Here is a 21,139-nt window from a genome sequence, read left to right as displayed (position 1 = left end):
AATGAATGGCGTATGGGGGCAATTCTGAGCCTTTTGCCACCGAGCCACAACTGATGGGAATCACTAGGGGCAGATTTATCAAAGTGTGAGAAAAACTCTAACTTTCTATTCATTCCTATGGAATTTTTAGAATCGTATTTATCAAAGGTGTTCACCATTTCATAAATATGCTCTTAGAAATCCCGTAGGAATGAATAGAAAGTGAGTTTTTTGGTGGCGAGTTCTAATCTTACAGGCACATTTATCAAAGGTCGAATTTTGAATTCATGTGAGTTTTTATAAACCACCATGAACTCGAAATTCGACCAATCTAAATTTTATTTAAAAAAAAAAATCGAATTTCCAAAACTCAGGTGAATAGGATCAAATTCGATTTGCGTTTTTTCTCAGAAAAAAAAACTGTCAGGAAGGCTGCAAACAACTCCAAATTGGTCCATGGACGTCTCCCATTGACTAAAAAAGCAATTCAGCAGGTGGCGAATAGTCTAATTTGAGTTCTTAAAGGGCCAGAGTATGATAAATCTTGAAAATCGTTAGTTAGTCGAATTTGACAGTTTTGGCCATAAAAAAAAAACCTCAAAATGCGAATTTTCAGTTCATCCCTTGATAAATCTGCCCCTTAGTGTTATAAACTTCACTAAACCAGTCTTACCCGTGTGAGTCCAAGGGGTGTCTGTTTATAAAGGTTGGCACTCGAACACCACGTTATGTCATATAAAATCCTATGTAATGATTATATGGGACTGTGTGGCCTAGTGTAACATTCTGCTATAGAAGAGCTGTGACAATATCCCGCCGTTTACAGGGTTGTTTTTCTACATGGCTTGTGTTGGCCCCAGATGATGACTACAATACAGAGACTACAACTCCCAGCATGCTTTAACCCTTGATTATATACTGGGAGCTGTAGTTCCGCCATATCTGGGGACAAGGTTAAACAGGACTCTAGGTGATCTTAATGTTGAAGCTGCCCTCCACTAATCCCCCCACTTGCCGAAGGCAGTCGGGGTACACAAGTCCCGTGCGTCAGTGAGTACCAATGCATGCAAAGGAAGGGGCTGCATTTCTTCCTGTAGTGGAACTCCTGAAGGATTCACTGCAGGGAAAAAAAAACCACCTGTGCAAGAGCTCTTAAAGGAGAACTAAAGCCAAAGTAGCTAGAAATGTTGTACATTATATTTTGAGCTTCTGTACCAGCCCAAGGCAACCACAGTCCTTTAGCAGTAAAGATCTGTGTCTCCAAAGATGCCCCAGTAGCTCCCCATCTTCTTTTCTGCTGATTCAATGCACATGCTCTGTGCTGCTGTCACTTACTGAGCTTAGGGACCCACTCACAATATACAGTACACATAGAATAGAAATGTCACAATATAAGGCTGATTAGTAATTAATACAGATAATTACTACATGGCAGCACAGAAACCAGTGCAATTAGCATCAGAATTTAATAATCAGCCTGGTAGCATCAGCTTATATTACAGACCAACCTCATTTTCTGCTGGATAATTAGTGACGACCCCTAAGCTTAGCTTCTCAACAGCCGCTCAGAACCCACTGAGCATGTGAGTGTCACAGACACTTTCCAAGATGGTGATCCCCCTGTGACAAGTTTGAAGTCCTGGATCATTGCTGCTATTGACAAGCTGAAACTTTAGGCTGGTGCAATAAGTTCAGTATATAAAATATGGCATTTTGACCTTTTTAATTGTTAGGGTTTAGTTGTCCTTTAAGAGGCTAATGACGGTTCAAATTTAAGTTATCTTTTAGTGTGTTATTGAATGCCTTCACTTACAGTTTTTTGAATTATTTGATGTTTCCTTCTGACTCTTTCCAGGTTTCAAATGGTGGGGATGACCATCTAAAAAACAAATGCTCTGCAAAGCTACAACTGTATCGTTTTTGTTACTTTTTATTACTCCTCTTTCTATTCAGCCCCTCCAGTCTCTAATTCAAATCAAGGCATGGTTGCTGGGGGAGTTTCGTAAAACTGTGGAGCTGCTGAATAAAAAGCTAAATAACTCAAGAACCACAATAAAAAAAAAAATGAAATTGCAAATTGTCAGAATATCTCTCTAGGTCATACTAAAAGTAAATTTAAAGGTGAACAACCCCATTAAAGGTAATTGCACAGTTCTTTTGGGGGATGATGTGATGGGATTAAATCAAGACAAATGACAGTACGGAGCAGTTCATGATTTATTCTACTGGGTGAGAAAGTTGTGGAATCAGTGCAGGCACAACATTTGCACACTGTGTTGAGAGGGAGAATTATTTTCCCATATTTTTTAAGGCATATGTACAATTAAAGGGACAGTGTTATTTGTGTGTGTGTTTTAATTGCTGTATATACAAATAGTTACTGATAATGGGTCTTGCATCTTCTCATCTATTGTACTTTAGGGTAAGTCCACACAGGGCTTCTTGAGGAGATTTGGTCGCCTGGCGACTAATCGGCTAGTTTTTGCGGCGACCAATCTCCCCAAACGCCTTCCCTCACTCTGCGCCGGCTAAAATGAAAAAAAAACCACCGGCGCTAATCACACGCATCGATCGTTTTCTGAAGTCGCCCGAGGCACTTCGGAAAATGAATCGCCGCGTGTGATTAGCGCGGGCGTTTTTTCTTTTTAGCCGGCGCAGAGTGAGGGAAGGTGTTTGGGGAGATTGGTCGCCGCAAAAAATGAGGCGATTAGTTGCCAAGCGACCAAATCTCCCCAAAACGCCCAGTGTGGCCGGACCCTCAGAGTCCCTGGGAGTTTGTGTTCAGCCCTTTCTCACTGAGCTGCCGACTGCCGTCATATATACAATATCGGTTCCTCCAAGGTGGCACTTGCTGGCTGATTGCACAAAGGCTCATGGGTAAAAAACCAAACTGGGGACAGCAGGTGCCCATTAGCCTGTTTATGACGGTATCATCTGAACTGAAACTGCACTTAGGGATCAGCCATTAAAGGGAAATATTATTCCAATACTTTTCTAGTTCTTTGTAAAGCAATTGCTAATGAAAGCAGTCTCTGTCCCTGCCAGTTTTCTGCACTGTTGGTCCTGACTACATATACCAACTAATGTAAAAATAGCCAGCTCTCCTCCAGTACAGCATGAATAGCGACCTTTATCCACTGCTTATTTTTTTTCTACCATTTAAAATATATATTTTTTTTTCATTTTGTTTTTTATAGTATGTAAGAATGCTGATGAGACTTATAGAAAAGTAAACCCTCATAAGAAACAAATGTTAATTGGTCAGAAGGCAGAGATCTTTAATGGCCCTTTGGCAATTTCCCTAGTTTTTAAAATATTAGCGGTTTTTCTACTACTGATGCTTCGACTTTCAAACAACTCTGCCACCTGCTGTTTATTTTGGCCAACAGTCGGTAGAGAAATTTCAGGTGACTTCTATGCTCACGAACTACTCGGCAGAGCAATAATTATCATGTATTTATAAAGTGCCAACATATTCAGTGGCGCTGTACAATGCATGGGTGTATACATTGAACAGACAGATATACTTTTAAACATTTGAAAATGAATATTTTCCAAGAAATCTGAAACATGTATTAAAAATGTGCTTAGTATTTTACTTTATTATGGCCAATTGCAGTTTCTTTGAGTATTTGGCTGGCCTTTAAGTACTGCCAAATAGAACGGATGGTGCCAGCTCCGTAGAGACGACCTTTCTGAGCTGCCTTTTGATTTGTGCTGTGTAATGTTTACGGACAGCACATATAGGGTTGCCAAGGCTTGCTTACCCTAGCAACAGCAGTGATGTGACTAGATGATGTTTAATCTATAAGAATCCCAGTCCTAAACTGGGGAGCTGCCGCTCAAAAATACATTTAAAGGAGAACTAAAGCTTAACTAAAGGCTTTTATACAAGCCCAAGGCAACCACATCCCTTTATCAGTAAAGATCTGTCTCCAAAGATGCCCCAGTAGCTCCCAATCTTCTTTTTCTGCTGATTCACTGCACATGCTCTGTGCTGCTGTCACTTACTGAGCTTAGGGACCCACTCACAATATACAGTACACATAGAATAGAAATGTCACAATATAAGGCTGATTAGTAATTAATACAGATAATTACTACATGGCAGCTGACACCAGTGCAATTAGCATCAGAATTTAATAATCCGCCCTGTAGCATCAGCTCATATTACAGACCAACCTCATTTTCTGCTTTGATAATTAGTGACGACCCCTAAGCTTAGCTTCTCAACAGCTGCTCAGAGCCCACTGAGCATGTGAGTGTCACAGACACTCCTAACAAAATCCAACTTCTGGGAACAACTGTGAAGACCTCATTATAGCTATAGAGATGCTGTGGCTTTAGGCTGGTTCAGTTTATATTTCTAGCCATATTAGTTTTTAGGGTTTAGTTCTCCAATGGCAAATCTTAAATGCGTTGAGTAAAAGTGAATGATCCATTAAAAATAGGCCTATTTCTTGAGCATCTCTCCAGTTTGGATTTTCAAAAATGATCTTGTTCCTAGGGTCCCATTTAGTCTAGCAACCAAGCAGTGGTCTGAATGAGAGACTGGAAAATGAAAAGTAGAGGACCTGAAAAGAATGAGAAGTAAAAAAAAAAAAGGAGTAACAGAGCAATTGTATTAGTAGGAGTATGCTGGGGTCTGCTGGAAAGAGGCAGAAGAGGAAGGCAAATAAAAGGAAACACTTTTTTTAAATGTTGCTAACAATGGGCCATTCTATTTACAATATAGTACCGGTAATTTAAATGTAAAGTATCCTCCTAAAGGGATATGTAAGCCATGCTTAAACTGCAATGATGACAGAAAGTTTTAAATGATAAGGTACAGGTAAGGCACCCATTATGCAGAATTCTCTGGACCTGGGGTTGTCCGGATAACAGATCATTCTGTAAGTCTGCTAGAAAATCATATAAACATGAAATAAACCCAATAGGCAGGTTCTGCTTCCAATAAGGATTAATTATATCTTAGTTGGGATCAAATACAAGCTACTGTTTTATTATTACAGAAAAAAAGAAATACATTTTTCAAAAATTTGGATTATTTGATTATAATGGAGTCTATGGGAGACGGCCCTTCCGTAATTCAAAGCTTTCTGAATAACAGATCCCATACCTATATAAAGAATGGCTGTATGAGACAGAAGTCAGATTCAGAAAGCACAAATACATCCATCAGTCCGTTAAGATGACTTTGCCAAGTAAGCAGATCTTCAAATATGTTTAGACCCCCAAGCTATTGCCTACCTGAGACTGCACAGAGCTCCATGTCTCCATCTTGTGTCTACCAGGAATGTATTGTGGCTGTTGTGTGCAGTAGAGAAGTGCAGAAGTCTAAAAGAAAAGATGATGCCTCTACTGCTCATGTTGGCCCAGGGCTGTACAAGGATCCACAAGGAGTAAAACATGGAGTACTATATAGAGCCATTGTGAGTTTCAGCAAACAGGAGCACTAGCCTGAGTTTTTATGTAAATTATTATAATTATTGGGGGAAGGCTTCTAACAGTTTGTGCCCAAACCCTGATGATTCCGCTCATTTAGCCTCAGCACATAGGGCTAAAGTGGAGGGTCATTTAATTGACTCACAAGCCAAAGGTGGGATCAGAATATACCTATTGGTAGAGAAATGCATCAGCCGCTAAACTGCAATTAAGTTCCACCTGAGGGGTACTGCAGTTTAAAATAGAACAAGAGGCAGGTTACGGGCTCTTACACACGGACGTTTTTTTTGCTGCACTCCCCTGCGTTCCGATTTCTTCTGTTCAGCCACAGTGGAGCGCAGGAGTAGACACTCAATTATTGTCAAGGGGGCTGTACTCACACAGACGCATGTAAGCGCTAAACGCAGGTGAACTGCAACATGCTGTGTCCCACCTGCGTTCGGCGATTACATGCGTTACAGCCCCCTTGACAATTATTGAGTGCGTCTACTCCTGCGCTCCCCTGCGGCTGAATGGAAGAAAGCAGAACGCAGCAAAAAACGCCCTAGTGCAAGAGCGCTTAAGCATACAGAGGAATTAACAAGAGGTGTTGCTTGGGTGGGGGCAGTAGAAAGGCTAAGGAAGACACTTCCGTTTCAGTGTGGGACCACTCGTTTCTCTCTGTAGGGTTAGAAGATAAACGAGTAGGGTCATTGAGGGGTTTTGGAACTAGGGTTGCCACCTCACCCCATATGGAATCCACAGCCTGCATGGCTAATTAGTAATTCATTTAGAACTGATTTATGTGCAGCCATGTATCTAAACAAATTGTTATTAGCCATGCAGGCTGTGGATCCCATATGTGTTTGGTTTTAAAGGGGTGAGGTGGCAGCCCTTTGCCAAACAACTTGGCTACCTGCCCACTGCGGTTTCACCGTTCCTTCTTTTAAAGAGCCTCAAACGTTTTAGAATTGGACGTAGCAGCACTACACGCAGAGAGTGGTGCGAAAACTGTGCATAGTAATCCTCCTCTTCCAACCCCAGGGTACAACACACATCACCATCTGGAGGCAAAGTACATAATAATGTGAATGATTACCCTGGGGAGGTACAACCACGCCTAGGGCTGTTTTCTATGATGGTGGCCCCTAGTTCAATTGAAAGCAAACGGAAAGGAACAGTAACACCAAACAATGGAAGTGTTTTAAAGTAATGAAAATATCATGTAGTGTTGCCCTGCACTGGTAAAACTGGTGTGTTTGCTTCAGAAACACTACTATAGTTCATATAAACAAGCTGCTGTGTAGCAATGTTGGACATTAAAAAAAAAGTCTATATGTCACAGGATAAATAGTGGATAACAGATAACACTATTATGTTCTACAGAGCTTATCTGCTGTGTAACCTGAGCCTTTTATACTTTGAATGGCTGCCCCCATTGCTACACAGCAGCTTATTTATATAAACAATAGTAGTGTTTCTGAAGCAAATACAGCAGTTTTACCAGTGCAACACTTATTACTTTAAAACACTTTCATTTTTTGATGTTACTGTTCCTTTAAGGCTACAACATGACATTCTGCACAGATCTGTGTTTACTAATGTGACAACAGGATGGGGAAGGTTCTTTGCCGTTTCAGCACAGGAATGCCCTGGTCTGTACAGGACTGGTTTGCTGAGAAAGGAATTGATTGGTGAGGTTGTTCCACATCCCAATAATGTTCTGTGTAACTTGCAGTAATAGTTTATGCCCCTGTGTAACATACATTCATTATTATGGCAGGGAGTTCCACCTGACTGTGTGCAAGTCAAACCTGACTACTTATCACATGTGTTTGAACTGAACAAATGAATGTAAAATGCTCAAAGTGCTCTTTTGGAATTTATTTGTTTAGCTGTCAAGATCTTAGCAGTTTTATTATTACAGAGGAAAAGCAAATAATTCAATTAGACGTGCTTAATTACTTACTCTGTATAGAGGGGCTTAGTTACCTATTCATTATTTGTGGCAGCACAGTCGCCAGCATCCCTGGCAGCAGCTCTGACACTTCTGGGTTTACTAAACTGTGAATTAGTAAATATACCAATTAAAGGGTTAATTCACCCAAGGGCAATGATACACAAGCAGATTAGTTGCCCACAATAAATCTCCTCTTCTATGGGCGACTAATCTTCCCCAAATGCATCACCACCAGCAAGAATGTAAATAACCGGTGGCAAAAATAAAGTGCCACATTTTTTTTTTTTACCAAAAGCCAATTTCTACATGCAATATGTACAATTTAACATGTAAACACTTATGGGATCAAGCTCTTACAGGGGTAGTATGTAGTGAAGTCACATGACCCGTAACTTAATACACAGATATTATTCGTGTAAATACGGCTTCAGCCTATTCCAATTGTCATCCCTTCAGACATAAAGGGATAGTTCACCTTTAAAGGGGTTGTTCACCTTCCAAACACTCAGTTCAGTTGTTTTTAGATTGTTCCCCAGAAATAAAGACTTTTTTCAACTACTTTCCATTATTTATTTTTTACCGTTTTTTTCCCAAAATCTAAGTTTAAAGTTGAATGTCCCTGTCTCTGGTGTTTGAGTCTGGCAGCTCAGTAATTCAGGCGCAGACTCTACAATTTTGCAACATTTAGTTTAAACATTTCTCAGCAGCATCTCTGCAGTATCAGCAACTATTGTATCAATTCTAACAGCTGCCTGTAATGAAACCCAGAGATTCTGTTCAGCAGGGACAAAGATAAGAAATGTATCAACTAAATTAAGAACAGTTTGCAGGGTCGGCGACCCCCCCTCCCAGACCTTCTTTAGAAGGTTAAAAAAAATTACACTTTACACTTCAATATTAGAAAAATGGTGACACATAGAAAATAGAAAGTAATTGGAAAAAGTCGTTATTTCTGGTGATCTATCTGAAAACAACTAGTTGTTTGAAGGTGAACCACCCATTTAAGTTACCTTTTGGTTATAGAATGGCCTATTCTTCGCAACTTTTCAACTGGTCTTTATTACAATCTTTGAATCATTTGCTTTCGTCTCTTTCCTTTTCCATCTTGCAATTCAAAATGCTTGTTGGGGGTCACCGACCCAGACAGCCAAAAATAGCGCATTGTGGGGCTGCAAATGGACTAGTAGACTGCAGTGCTGTTTTTGTTATACCCGATAAAAATGGGCTAGATGCTGCAATATAAATTGTGGCGTACATGAATAGAAGAGACCCAGTGACCTTTTTTGGTTTTATTTTTTTTTTTTTAAATAAATACACTTTACATGAAAGAAATGTTTTTTGATTTGTCTCACACACATTCAATGTAAAAGCAATGTTTTTTTTGGGGGGGGTGGGGGATGGGAGGGGTGAAATCCTTGCTGCCAATGAATAACAACATCTGTTCTGATCCAGCCTTGTGGGACTGGGCTTTCCTGAGCTCCCTGAGGAGTAGTCTTCAGCCCTGTATCTATTGAGGCTGCAAGATATTAATAAAAAAAAAAACCATTCTGCTGCTGCCACGTTAATACAAATAATGGCAGCTTAAAGCAGGCTCAACCATATGTCCAGTAAGGGCTCTTACAGACGAGCGTTTTTAGCTGCGCTCCCCTGCTTTCTGCTTTCATGCGTTCAGCCGCAGGGGAGTGCAGGAGTAGTCGCAATGAATTCTTTTCAATAGGGCTGTACTCACACAGACGCATGTAAGCGCCGAATGCAGGAAAAATGCAACATGCTGCATCCCAACCTGCATTCGCGCTTACATGCATCAGTGTGAGTACAGCCCTATTGAAAAGAATTCATTGCGACTACTCCTGCACTCCCCTGCGGCTGAACGCATGAAAGCGGAACGCAGGGGAGCGCAGCTAAAAATGTTTGTCTGTAAGAGACCTAGAGGAAATACCTGGCCACAGTCTGTTACAGGTGGGTTGACACACAAAGGCAATTTAATGCTGTAGAAATCAAACAGAAGGCCTGTGGTGCCTCCCCTCCCCCTTACCATCGTTACAGAAAAACCAATCAATAAAGGTCAAGCAGACTGTGGAACCATGAACAAAAAAAAAAAAAAAATGCAATATCCTCTGCAATATATTACAATTTTATCATAAAAATACTTTCCAGGCAAAAGTTAAGAAAACTGAATTCCTTTCCTCCCTTTAAATACATCTCTATAAAAAACTGAAAACAAGCACATGTAAGATGTAAAAAAAAAAAAAAAAAAGTTTTTGTTGCTTTTCTCCAGGGGAGGGCAACATTTCCCAGCAGAAAGTTTTTGGTAATAATTTTTTTTTTTAATCTTCAGTTTTTTAATCTTCAGTTTTATATAAAACTAATTTTTAAAGTTTTTTTTTTTCACAAAAGAAAAAGTCCATCTTGGTTAGATCTTGTGGGGGAGCCGTTGGCTGGCAGTGTAGCTACGTCCCCCAGATAGAAGCCTGCAGTGTGAAGACAACCTGTTTATATCCGTGTAGCTTACCCTTACTAGTACCTGCTCCTTCTAGTACTCAGGAGCTCTGCCCCTTTTGCTGTGTCTCCAGGAGGAGGAGGACTGACCCTGTGTCCAAGTGATCGAGACTCCAAAAAGTTTACTCGTTTAGCGCTAACATTATGTCATCTTCCAAGTCGGAATTGTCTGAACTGTCGGCTGCGGAGAGAACATGAAAGCTACTGTGAAACGCTACTAGAGAAGCAGGAGGGCAACAGCAACAATAAATGAGAAATACATGAATAGCACAGAAATCCAGCGTATTGTGTATTGGTCATTTGCTGTAAAGGAAACTAAAAACTGAAATTGTAGTATTATTGCGTTGCTTGGGTTAAAGGGGTTGTTCACCTTCCAAATACTTTTTTTCTGTTTTCAATTGTTTTCAGACTGTTCACCAGAAAGAGATTTTTTTCAATTACTTTCCATCTCATTTTTAACCATTTTTCTAAAATCTAAGTTTAAAGTTAAAAGTTAAATGTTCGTGTCTCTGGTGTTTCAGTGCAGGCCAGTAATTCAGGTGCAGACTCTAAACTGTTTCAATTTTGCAACATTTAGGGCCCTTACACACGGGTGGTTTTTCCTGCGCTCCACTGCGTTACTCTTTCTTCCATTCAGCCGCAGGGGAGCACAGGAGTAAACGCACTCAATTATTGTGAAGGGGGCTGTACTAACAGACGCATGTAGGCACCGAACGCAGGTGAAATGCAACATAATGCGTCCCACCTGCGTTTGCCGCTTACGTGCGTCTGTGTGGGTACAGTTCCCTTCACAATAATTGAGTGTGTCTACTCCTGCGCTTCCCTGCGGCTGAATGGAAGAAAGCGCAACACAGGGGAGCGCAGGAAAAACCGCCCGCGTGTAAGAGCCCTTAGTTGATCTTTCAGCAGCATCTGTGGACTATAGCAACTATTGTATCAATTCTAACAGCTGCCTGTAATGAAACTCAGGGATTCAACTCTGCAGGAATAAAGAGAACACGTGTATCAACTAAATGAATCAATTTAGAACAGTTTAGAGGGTCGGCGACTCAACTCCCAGAGCTGCTTTACAAAGTGAAAAATTAAAATTTACACTTCAATATTGGAAGAACTGAAAAAAGTGTTGGAAGATGAACAATCCACTCCAACAACCAGAGAGGAGACTAGCGGGGAGGCTAGATCATTACTTTGTCACTAGTATTCTTTTATTCTGGATTGGTTGGCACAGGTAGTAACTTTCCCCCAGACTTCATTGATTAAAAGTGAACAAACAGTAAGAATGGAAGTAAATAATACTCCCTTTCTTTACAATGGACGTTTACGTTGAATATACAGCTGTCTAAATCAACTGCAATCCAACTAGACTGTAGGATGGTCTGTCAACCCCATCCCTGTCCTGGCATGCCCAGAAAGCCTTAATTTTGGCACTTTGGCTTCAGTCTGGTATGAATGTGTTACGAGCCACCTGTTCCCTAATCAACATCAGGTGAATCTCAGTGACCCCAGCAGGTGACAGCCTACTTTAAAATGTAAAGATGTAACAACCACTTGCATTTGCAGCCTATAGACAAGGGCCAAGTGTGCTTATATTTAGGGAAAAGCAAGCAATAAAAGTCCAGTGTAAATATGAAAAAAAGCACAGATGCATAAATAGCTTTGAGCACCTTCCTTCCAAACTGAGCTCCTGTGGAAACCCCCTTGCAGTGCTGGGGTCCTAGGTTTGATGCCGCTAGGGTATCGTCTGCAAGGAGTTTATACATGATTTCCATGCTTGTTTGGGTTCCTTGCAGGACAGTTAATTAACTCTCGATAAAGTTGACCACAGTAGTTGTAATTGTTAAATGAAAAAAAAAAAAAAAAGTGTTTTAAAGAAATGACAATATAAAGTACTGTTGCCCTGCACTGATAAAACTGGTGTGTTTGCTTCAGAAACTCTACTATAGTTTATATAAACAAGCTGCTGTGTAGCAACGGGGGCAGCCATTCAAAGCTGAAAAGGGAGAAAAGGCACAGGATACACAGCAGATAACATAAGCTCTGTAGTATACAATGGGATTCTTCAGAACTTATCTGTTATCTACTGTGTATCCTGTGCTTGAATGGCTGCCCCCAAGGTTACAAAGCAGCTTGTTTATATAAACTATACCAGAGTTTCTGAAGCAAAAAGGATAGGGAAAAGGAGTTTGATGTGTACTGCTGTTGCTTTGCATCCTAACAGGTTAATAGAATGCAACCTATCGTGCATGGTAAAATATGTTACAGAGATCAGGATGCCACCAATTCAGGATTCGGTTTTGGAATCAGGTGAACCGAATTCGAAAACAAATGTCATTGTTCACAGATTACAAACATTGTCTCCACTCATGTGCAGGCAAATGCGGCGGATTTCGGTTCAGAAATGAGACATTTTCCCAGTTTGGGGACCGCATTTCGTTAGTCCATTTCAGAAATGTCCTTATTTAGGGGTTGTTGCATACATATAAATTTATTAGGGATGCACCGAATCCACTATTTTGGATTTGACTGAATCCCAGAATCCTTTGCGAAAGATTTGGCCAAATACCAAACTGAATCTGAATCCTAATTTGCATATTTTTACTTCATTGTTTTGCAACAAAAAGCGATTTCCCTCCCTGCCCCTAATTTGCATATGCAGGATTCAGCAAAATCAGAATCCTGCTGAAAAAGGCAGAATCCTGTCCGAACCAAGGGGAGCGCCCCCTCCGGATATAAGCGACGCGCTTTTTCGCCGCCTGATTCCCCACGGGAACAACTCACTCCCTCCGACGAGGAAGGCCTGATTCAGTCAGAGGAAGAGTCCGATCAGGAACATCTCGGCCCAGACCTTGACACCCCCAGAACACAAAAGGAGGTGGAAGGCCTCATTCAAGCGGTACTTAGTACGCTTAATATTGAAGACACAGCAACCACGGTTGAACCATCGAAGAATATCTTTAAGAGACAAAAGAAGAGTTCATGCCTCTTTCCAGCCTACGAACAGCTAGAAGAGATAATTAAGTCACAATGGAAGACCCCTGATCACAGGGTGTAACCTTCTAGACCAGTGATCCCCATCCAGTAGCTCGTGAGCAACATGTTGCTCTCAGTGGCCTCAAAGAAGATGATTATTTTTGAATTCCAGGCTTGGAGGCAAGTTTTGGTTGCATAAAAACCAGATGCACTGCCAAACAGAACCTCCTGTAGGATGCCAGTCCACATAGGAGGCTACCAAATAGCCAATTACATGCAATCATGCAGAACATGCATGATTGTGTTGCTCCCCAACTCTTTATTTTTGAATGTGGCTCATGGGTAAAAAAGCTTGGGGACCCCTGTTCTAGACGTTTCTCACAAACGTACCCTTTCCCTCAAGAGTGTATGGATATATGGTTGTCCCCTCCTTCGGTTGACCCTCCAGTCTTTAGACTATCCAAGAATACCACTATTCCGGTGGTGGATGCTGCAGCGTTTAAGGATCCAATAGACAAGCGACTAGAGGAATACTGCAAGACTACCTTCACAACATCTGGTACGGCATTTTTGCCATAGCCTGCGTATCGAAGGCCATGGAAGTTTGGGTAGCGCAAACAGCTCAACTTATCGGGTCGGAGGACCCCTCTACTGATAACTTACTCTTGATGCCCCTTCATACATCTGTGATGCAGCACTAGACGCAGCAAAGATGGTCGCTCAGGCTTCAGCACAGTCCATTGCCGCTCGCAGGTTCCTATGGTTAAAGACTTGGTCAGCGGATTTGACATCCAAGAGTCCCTAGTCAATCTCCACTTCCAGGGAAAACTTCCATTTGGGGAGATCTCGACAAGATAATCTCTCAGGCTACGGGGGGGGGGGGGGGGGGGGCAAAAGCACCTTGCTCCCGCAAACCAGAACAAATAGAAAAGGCATTTTTTTCGTCCCTTCTGCCAAGGACAAAGGTCAAAGACGCACATGGATAAGATCCAATCGAACTTCCGATCTCGTTACCAACACAAGTAGGGTACCCTCCAAGGGAGTGCCTAAACCTGCGCACGACAAGACCACCTCAGTATGAAGGCGTGCCCACCGCAGATGAGATCCCACTGGGTGACCGCCTCAAGTCCTTTCAGGAGTTGTGGAAAAGCAAAGTAAAAGACCAGTGGGACCTTCAGGTGGTGTCTCAAGATATCGTTGTTCCTTCTCTCTGTCCTCAACCCAAGGGTCCTATCCACAGTAAACTACACAAGTTGGATGTTGTTCGGGCAATCAAGTTTTATTTGGAAGCCACTAAGGCTATCCGGAAAGTGGAAGAACTTTTTTTTTTTTTTAAAAGTTTTTATTTTCAGGTTTTCAACAGAAGAGAAAAAGAGAAGAAAAAGATAGAGAGAGAAGGGAGAAGAGAAGAAAGCGAAGGCAATGGGAGCAGGGCAAGTTAACATGTCTAGCAATCAGGAACAGCACAGTTCAACAATTTACATTTCTCAGCAGATTAACCGGGTTTTCTCTGTAGGCCAGCCACAAGCCCCATATGTTGGTAAATTTTTCCGGACAGCCACGGGAGAGGTATGTCAGTTTCTGGTTAGACAGAGAGCTGTTAACTAGATTCAGCCAGAACGGTAGAGACGGAGGGGCAGTAGATTTCCAATTCAGTAGAATGGCTTTCTTTGCGAAGTAGAGAAGTTGGAGATAGCAGCTTTTGGAGCAGCGGTCCAGATCTAGGTGTGGAAGAACTTTTCATTGTGCCCACTGGACCTAAAAGAGGGACTAAAGCATCTAAGACTTTGAAAGCCAAGTGGATTCGCTCCACAGTCACTAGAGCTTACACGGTGAAGGGGAAAGCTCCACCGATCAAAGTAAAGGCCCATTCAACACGTTCTCTCAGTACTTCCTGGGCAGTTTGGCATCAGGCATCGGCAGAACAAATCTGCAAAGAGGCTACCTGGGCATCCCTTCATACATTCACGCGATTCTACAGGCTACGCCCACAGGCATCAGCCGAAGCCAGCTTCAGGAGGAAGGTGCTACAGACTGTTATTAACTGAGCACCGTCATAGGGGTATCAGTGTCCCACCCTCATGGGTTGATTTGGGACATCCCCAAGGTGCCTGTGTCCCCCAATTAGGCAAGAGAGATTTTGTACTTACCGTTAAATCTTTTTCTCTTGTCCTATATTGGGGGACAAAGGCCTTCCCTCCCTGTATTGACACTGAAATTTTGACAACTTAGGTTCTAAACAGTTTTCTCCTGTTGGAGTATTTTTTATAGTTTTCTGTTTTGAGGGGGTCAAGGTACTCCTGTTTTGGGTTGCTATGCTCCTTCTTCGGTTGAAACTGAATGTAGTAGGAGGAGGCAGGGGATGAAGCCCAGAGCAGGAGGCGGAGACACAGTTAACAAGTTAGTGTCCATTCTCCAGATGCAGGATCTTCATCCCAAGGTGCCTGTGTCCCCCAATATAGGACAAAAGAAAAAGATTTAACGATAAGTACAAAAATCTCTCTTTGTGCCCAGTACTGTTCTCACTTCTACCAGCTGTTTAAGAGAACAACACAGAGGTTCGATGTATCAACTCTTGAGCTAAGTCAGGTGTTTGTTAAGGTGTTGCACATTGCCTTAAAGAGGTATATTCGCATTTACCTCTGGAAAATGATTATGGAACTTGTCTGAGTTTAAGGAGACAATGTAGTGAGTGTTACCAGTTCTCCCTCTTCTGCATGTGACAGTAACTCTTTAAAAGGCATTCAGCAGATTCTCTTAATGGTTTATTTATGGTTGCTGGAATACCCCTGAAACAAAGGTTATTCCTTATGGACCTGTGTAAAAGTGAGAGAATAACATCATTGGTGATTTTGCCCATAGCAACCGATCAGATCTTTCCTTTTGTTTTCTAACTTGTAGGTGACTGGAGAAATGGCAACCAATCAGAAATTAGATTTCAACAATGTGTTACAAAGCATGATATATAGGTTAAAGTGCTAAACCTTAAAAAGATACAACAGGAAGAAACACAATTCACTTTTTACCTTTTAAACTTAATTGTAAGATCTCCCTAAACCCTCTTGTGGTTAACTTAAGCAATACTTACAGTCTCCAAGCATTAGTTCTACTTCAGGATCGATATCGGAGTCTTCATCATGGCCGTCTTCATCCCCATCATCATCATCATCATCATCAAGTAAATTTGCAAGCTCTTCTTCATCAGAGGGTGAGAAATCATTCTCTCCATCCTCGCCTGCTTGTTCACCTGTTTCCTCTTCCTCCAGCTCTGCATCCAGTAAAGGACCCAAGTCATCAGAGTCATCATCGTCATCATCATCTTCCTCATCTTGTTCCTCTTCCTCCTTTAAGCACATGGGAGTCAGTGCCTACCCAAACATTTCTATAGTCCTAGCAAATTCATCCAAGGAACCTCAGTTTACCTGATCTTCCTCTTCATCCTCATCCTCTGCAAGCCGTTGCCTCCCAACCTCATAGAGGCGGCAGACTGTGTCCATATTTAAAGCATCCATTGTGCCTTGATTCTAAGCAGAAAAACAGATCAGGATAGAGAATGCAATAATAATCAAGCATACTGAAAGAAAAGAATTGTTAGCGCAATGAAGATAGGGATATTTTAAATAATGGGCCTTTTTTGGAGGGGGTAGATAATTAAAAATGCTTGTGTTCTGCAGTTCTCTTGATGGAATTTAAGCTGGTGTACACCAGGGTAACTGGCTACAGAAATATTTATATATATTTTTCAGTTACCTCAATAACAGCTAGATAGCAGTCTTTTGTGTCTGTGCACAGATCAAATATATTGCGCTTCACATCGATGGTGGCTGCAAAGACAAATATCAGTTGCTATTATTTCAATAATGCCGAAATACCACCAAACACAACCTACTATATGGCTATAATGGCTCACCTATTGGTTTATAATCTGTTGCATTAAAGGTTCGGAAAGAAGAACCAAATGGACTTTTCATCCTTTCTTCTAGCAGGTCATCCTCGTCATCTGCCTGAAGCATGGCTGAAAAGAACAGAGAAATCAAAAGGGGATCTGTGTAACTGACAGATAAATGAGTTACTTAGTCCCTTAATAGCACGTCAAATAATGGTCTAATGTATCTTTCCATTACAGAAAACAGGACTTAAAAGAAAATACAGAACTTTTTCTTTCCTTCATATTATCAAAAAATCTACACATTTGTAATTAATATGGCTGAACTCTGCTTTCCGATTCTCTGGAAAGCAGAGGAACTTCCAAGTCCTAGAATCCATTCAACATATGTAAAGTCTAATGCACGGATGTGCTCTTTGTATACCTCCATACATGACAGTTCCAGTGTTATTGAACACAACACGACACTGGTCCAGAGCCGGCACGGTATGCAAAAGGTGAAAGGTTCGAAGGTCCCACTGAGCATCATTTTTAAGGAAAAAGGGAGTGAGAGACTGTGTGGGAGTGTGTGATTGAGTGCACATGGTCATACATCACCCATCGGTTACTGCATTCTTTGAATTCAATATTCAAGTTGTCAATCTGCCATATGGCTTGAAAGTTGTATATAAGCAGCTTTGGGATTGGACAGCTTTTGGCAAGTATCTGTTTAAGAATGAATTTGACACTTCCAAAACTATGCTTACTCTGTATGTTTACTTTTGCCTGCATGTTTAAAAGGGTTCCATTAAAAAGTGTTACATAATGGAATACAATATTAAATATAAATGAACAACATTGTCAACACACATTACTTTGGTCAGATTTGCAGTTTAAAATCAGTTGAAGGTGCACTTGCCAGATTCTGGGCATGTGTTATTGGCTGGTTAATGTGCATCCTGGCTTCGAAAGACATTAGCCAAACTGCACCAAGTGTTGCACACAATTTTTTAATCCGTTTATAGCTGTTGAAAAGCAGTCACCTGAGAGAGTTACACTAATTGATTTGTAAAGACGAATAAACTTCTTTGATAGGATACAATCTCTGTGTTCACGATGACTTCCAGGCCATTGGGGTGAAATACACCACTTATGTTCATGTTGAACTTGTCGAATTTATGGATGGCCTGGGCAGATCGCATATCCCACAAGACTCCATCATTCAGAACCAGGTCGTCGGTAGGATTAAAGGTAGCACAGTTGCGCTTGTAGTTATTTGCCAGATCTGAGTTGTACAAGGTAAGTAGCTTCTGCCCGGTCTGAATATCATAAATCTGCAGGACAGAGTAACAATAAGTCAAAACCTACCATATCTGGTATTTCATCAGTAGCACAACAAATTATTAGAAAATCTCCATAAAAAAAAGACTGCATATTAAAAATACCCTCAATCTCTTTGATGATAGTCACATTGTTAATGTACTAATGCTTTCAGATTTCATAAATGTAAACAGACTTGACAACTAGAACTCCTGGGAGATTATTACTTAAAGGAACAGTAACACAAAAAAAAAAAAAGTGTTTTTAAAGTAATGAAAATATCATGCACTTTTGCTCTGCACTGGTAAAACTGATGTGTTTGCTTCAAAAACACTACTTTAGTTCATATAAACAAGCTGCTGTGTAACGATGACAGAAATTGGAAAAAAAGGCTATATGGCACATGTTAAATAGTGGATTACAGATAACAGGATTTTTGATACTCACCGTTAAATCTGTTTCTCTGTAGTCGATAAGGGGGACACAGGGACAGATGGGGTTAAGCTCAACCCTCTAGGAGGCAGGACACTTAGAATAAAAAAAGAAAAAGGGGGCGTGCCAATACCATGGCTTAACCCAACCTAGAACTAAACCATTCAGTTAGTAACAAAGAGACTGCAAGTAATAAGCAAACAATGCAGAACTGGTAAACAGGAAAACTTTTCACTTGAGGACCAACCGGTCCAACTCGCTGAAGGGCGGGAAGCCCTGTGTCCCCCTTATCGACTACAGAGAAACAGATTTAACGGTGAGTATCAAAAATCCTGTTTTCTCTGTCGTCTCAAGGGGGACACAGGGACAGATGGGGACTTAACAAAGCAGCCCCAACAAAAGAAACAGGGTGGGAGCGAGATAAAGACACCTCACTGTACCACCGAATGCAGTACCTTCCGGCCAAAGGCAGCTTCGGCTGAGGAAAAGGTATCGAGACAATAGAATTTTGTAAATGTGTGTACGGAAGACCAGGTGGCCGCTCTGCAGATCTGGTCCAAAGAAGCTGAATTCCGCCATGCCCAGGAGGCAGCCACCGACCTTGTTGAGTGAGCCCGAAGACCTGCCGGGGGAGTACGACCCTTGGAAACGTAGGCCTTCTCAACGGTCTCTCTGATCCATCGGGCAATGGACACCTTAGACGCCGCCAATCCCCTTCGAGTCCCCGAGTGCAGAATAAACAGGGACTGCGAACGCCGGAAAGACTTGGACCTTTCCAGATACCAACGGAGGGCTCTGACGACATCCAAGGCGTGAAGCCTGCGTTCCTTGCCATTTTTGGGATTCGGACACAGGGATGGTACGACGATCTCCTGATTGATGTGGAAAGAAGTCACCACTTTGGGGAGAAACGACGGGACAGTGCGCAGGACAGCCTTGTCCTTGTGAAGAACAAGGAAGGCCGGATCACATGACAAGGCGCCGAGTTCCGAAACCCTCCTGGCAGAGGAGATTGCCACAAGGAAAACGACCTTCCGAGTAAGCCAGTCCTCTGAGACCGTTCCAAGCGGTTCGAAGGGAGGATCCAGAAGGGCGTCCAGGACAAGGTTGAGGTCCCAACCAGGAGTCGGAGAACGGAAAGGAGGAGCAACGTGAGCCACCCCTTGGAGGAAGGTATGGACCGCGTCATCCATGGCCAGACGGGATTGGAGTAAGACAGACAGTGCCGAAACCTGCACTTTTAAGGAGCTGAGTTTCAGGCCCAGCTGCAGACCCCGTTGGAGAAAGGATAAAACTCGAGGGATGACACAGTCCATGAAGGAAGAATCCGCTGAGGGGACAGAGGTCTCCCTGCACCAGGTCCAATAGTTCCGCCAAACCCTGTGGTAGGCCTTCGAAGACGTGGATTTGCGGGACTTCAACATGGTGGCGATGACATCTTCTGCTATCCCCTGTCGTCTCCAGATGGCTGCCTCAATAGCCATCCCGTCAAAGCGAAAAGGCCCGGGTTGTGATGGACGATGGGACCCTGAAGTAGTAGGTCGGGTCTCGGAGAGAGACGCAGAGGCCGGGCTACGGACATCTCCTGAAGATCCGAGAACCAAGTGCGCCGGGGCCAGAAGGGGGCTATGACGATGGCCGTGATGTGAGACTGCCGCATCTTCTTCAGCACCCGAGGTAGCATGGGGAGAGGAGGGAAGACATAGGCGAGGTCGAATCGCCAGGTCTGAGTCATGGCGTCTATTCCCACTGCCAGAGGATCGCGGGAGCGGGCGAAGAAGGCGGGTACTTTGCGGTTGACTCTGGACGCCATCAAGTCGATCTCCGGTAGACCCCAGAGGTCCACGATTTCCGCGAACGTGTCCGGGTGAAGCTCCCATTCTCCCGGTTCCAGAAGGTGTCGACTGAGGAAGTCGGCGCTGGTGTTGTCCACTCCCGGGATGTGAATGGCGGAAAGTTTTACCGAGCTGGCTTCCGCCCAGTGCAGTATCTGTTGAACCTCCGCCAAGGCGGCCTTGCTGCGGGTCCCGCCTTGCCTGTTGATGTATGCGACGGTGGTGGAGTTGTCGCTTTGCACCCGTACGGCCCGGGACTGAAGATGGGGCGACCAGTGTCGGAGAGACAGTTTCACCGCTCTTAGCTCCAGAACGTTGATGGAGAGTTTGGACTCCTCGGGGGCCCATTGCCCTTGTGCTGAGCGATTGTCCCACGTTGCGCCCCAGCCCTGGAGACTGGCATCCGTAGTTATCACTAACCAGTCTGGGGTCGCCCAGGACTGACCCTCGGACAGGTTGGTCGGCGCGAGCCACCAAAGAAGAGACTCCCTCGTCGAGTTGAGAAGGGAGATTCTCTGCGATAACGGACCTCCCTTCCAGGCGGCCAGAATGTTGGCTTGAAGCGGGCGAAGATGCAGTTGTGCAAAGGGGACCGCCTCGATCGATGAAACCATGAGACCGAGAACCTTCATAAGGAGATGTATGGAGGGTTTGGGGTCTGAAGTAAGGATTGCACTCGAGTTCTGATCTTCTCCTGTTTGTCCGGAGGGAGACTCACTCTTTCTGAGCGAGTGTTGAACTCGAGTCCCAGAAAAATCATCCTGTGACAGGGAAGCAAGTTGGACTTCTTCCAATTGATGGTCCAGCCGAAGTCCTGAAGTAAGGCAATGGCTTTCTGAAGATCCCGTTCGCTCT

General features: G+C 42.9%; 1 protein-coding gene across 2 annotated transcripts in view; it reads right to left on the bottom strand.

The window, feature by feature from the left end:
* Positions 1-9,681: 9,681 nt before the first annotated feature.
* The window catches only part of dcaf1.S (VDDB1 and CUL4 associated factor 1 S homeolog), a 35,454-nt gene continuing 23,996 nt past the window's right edge, over positions 9,682-21,139 (bottom strand). The window contains exons 18-24 of one of the 2 annotated variants that reach the window (XM_018261312.2): positions 17,798-18,031; positions 17,143-17,236; positions 16,743-16,847; positions 16,583-16,656; positions 16,255-16,356; positions 15,921-16,176; positions 9,682-10,043 (exon numbers count right to left, since the gene is read on the bottom strand). In XM_018261312.2, the coding sequence (XP_018116801.1) occupies positions 9,985-10,043; positions 15,921-16,176; positions 16,255-16,356; positions 16,583-16,656; positions 16,743-16,847; positions 17,143-17,236; positions 17,798-18,031 (924 nt within the window). In that variant the 3' untranslated portion in view covers positions 9,682-9,984. Of the gene's footprint in view, positions 10,044-14,152; positions 15,649-15,920; positions 16,177-16,254; positions 16,357-16,582; positions 16,657-16,742; positions 16,848-17,142; positions 17,237-17,797; positions 18,032-21,139 lie in introns of those variants that run through there. The other variant, XM_018261313.2, reaches the window with a different exon arrangement.

This window comes from Xenopus laevis, chromosome 4S (genome assembly GCF_017654675.1).
Source record: "Xenopus laevis strain J_2021 chromosome 4S, Xenopus_laevis_v10.1, whole genome shotgun sequence".
NCBI classification, from domain to species: domain Eukaryota; kingdom Metazoa; phylum Chordata; class Amphibia; order Anura; family Pipidae; genus Xenopus; species Xenopus laevis.
The sequence above is the reverse complement of the archived record's forward strand: the minus strand, read 5'-3'. Positions and strand labels throughout refer to the sequence as shown.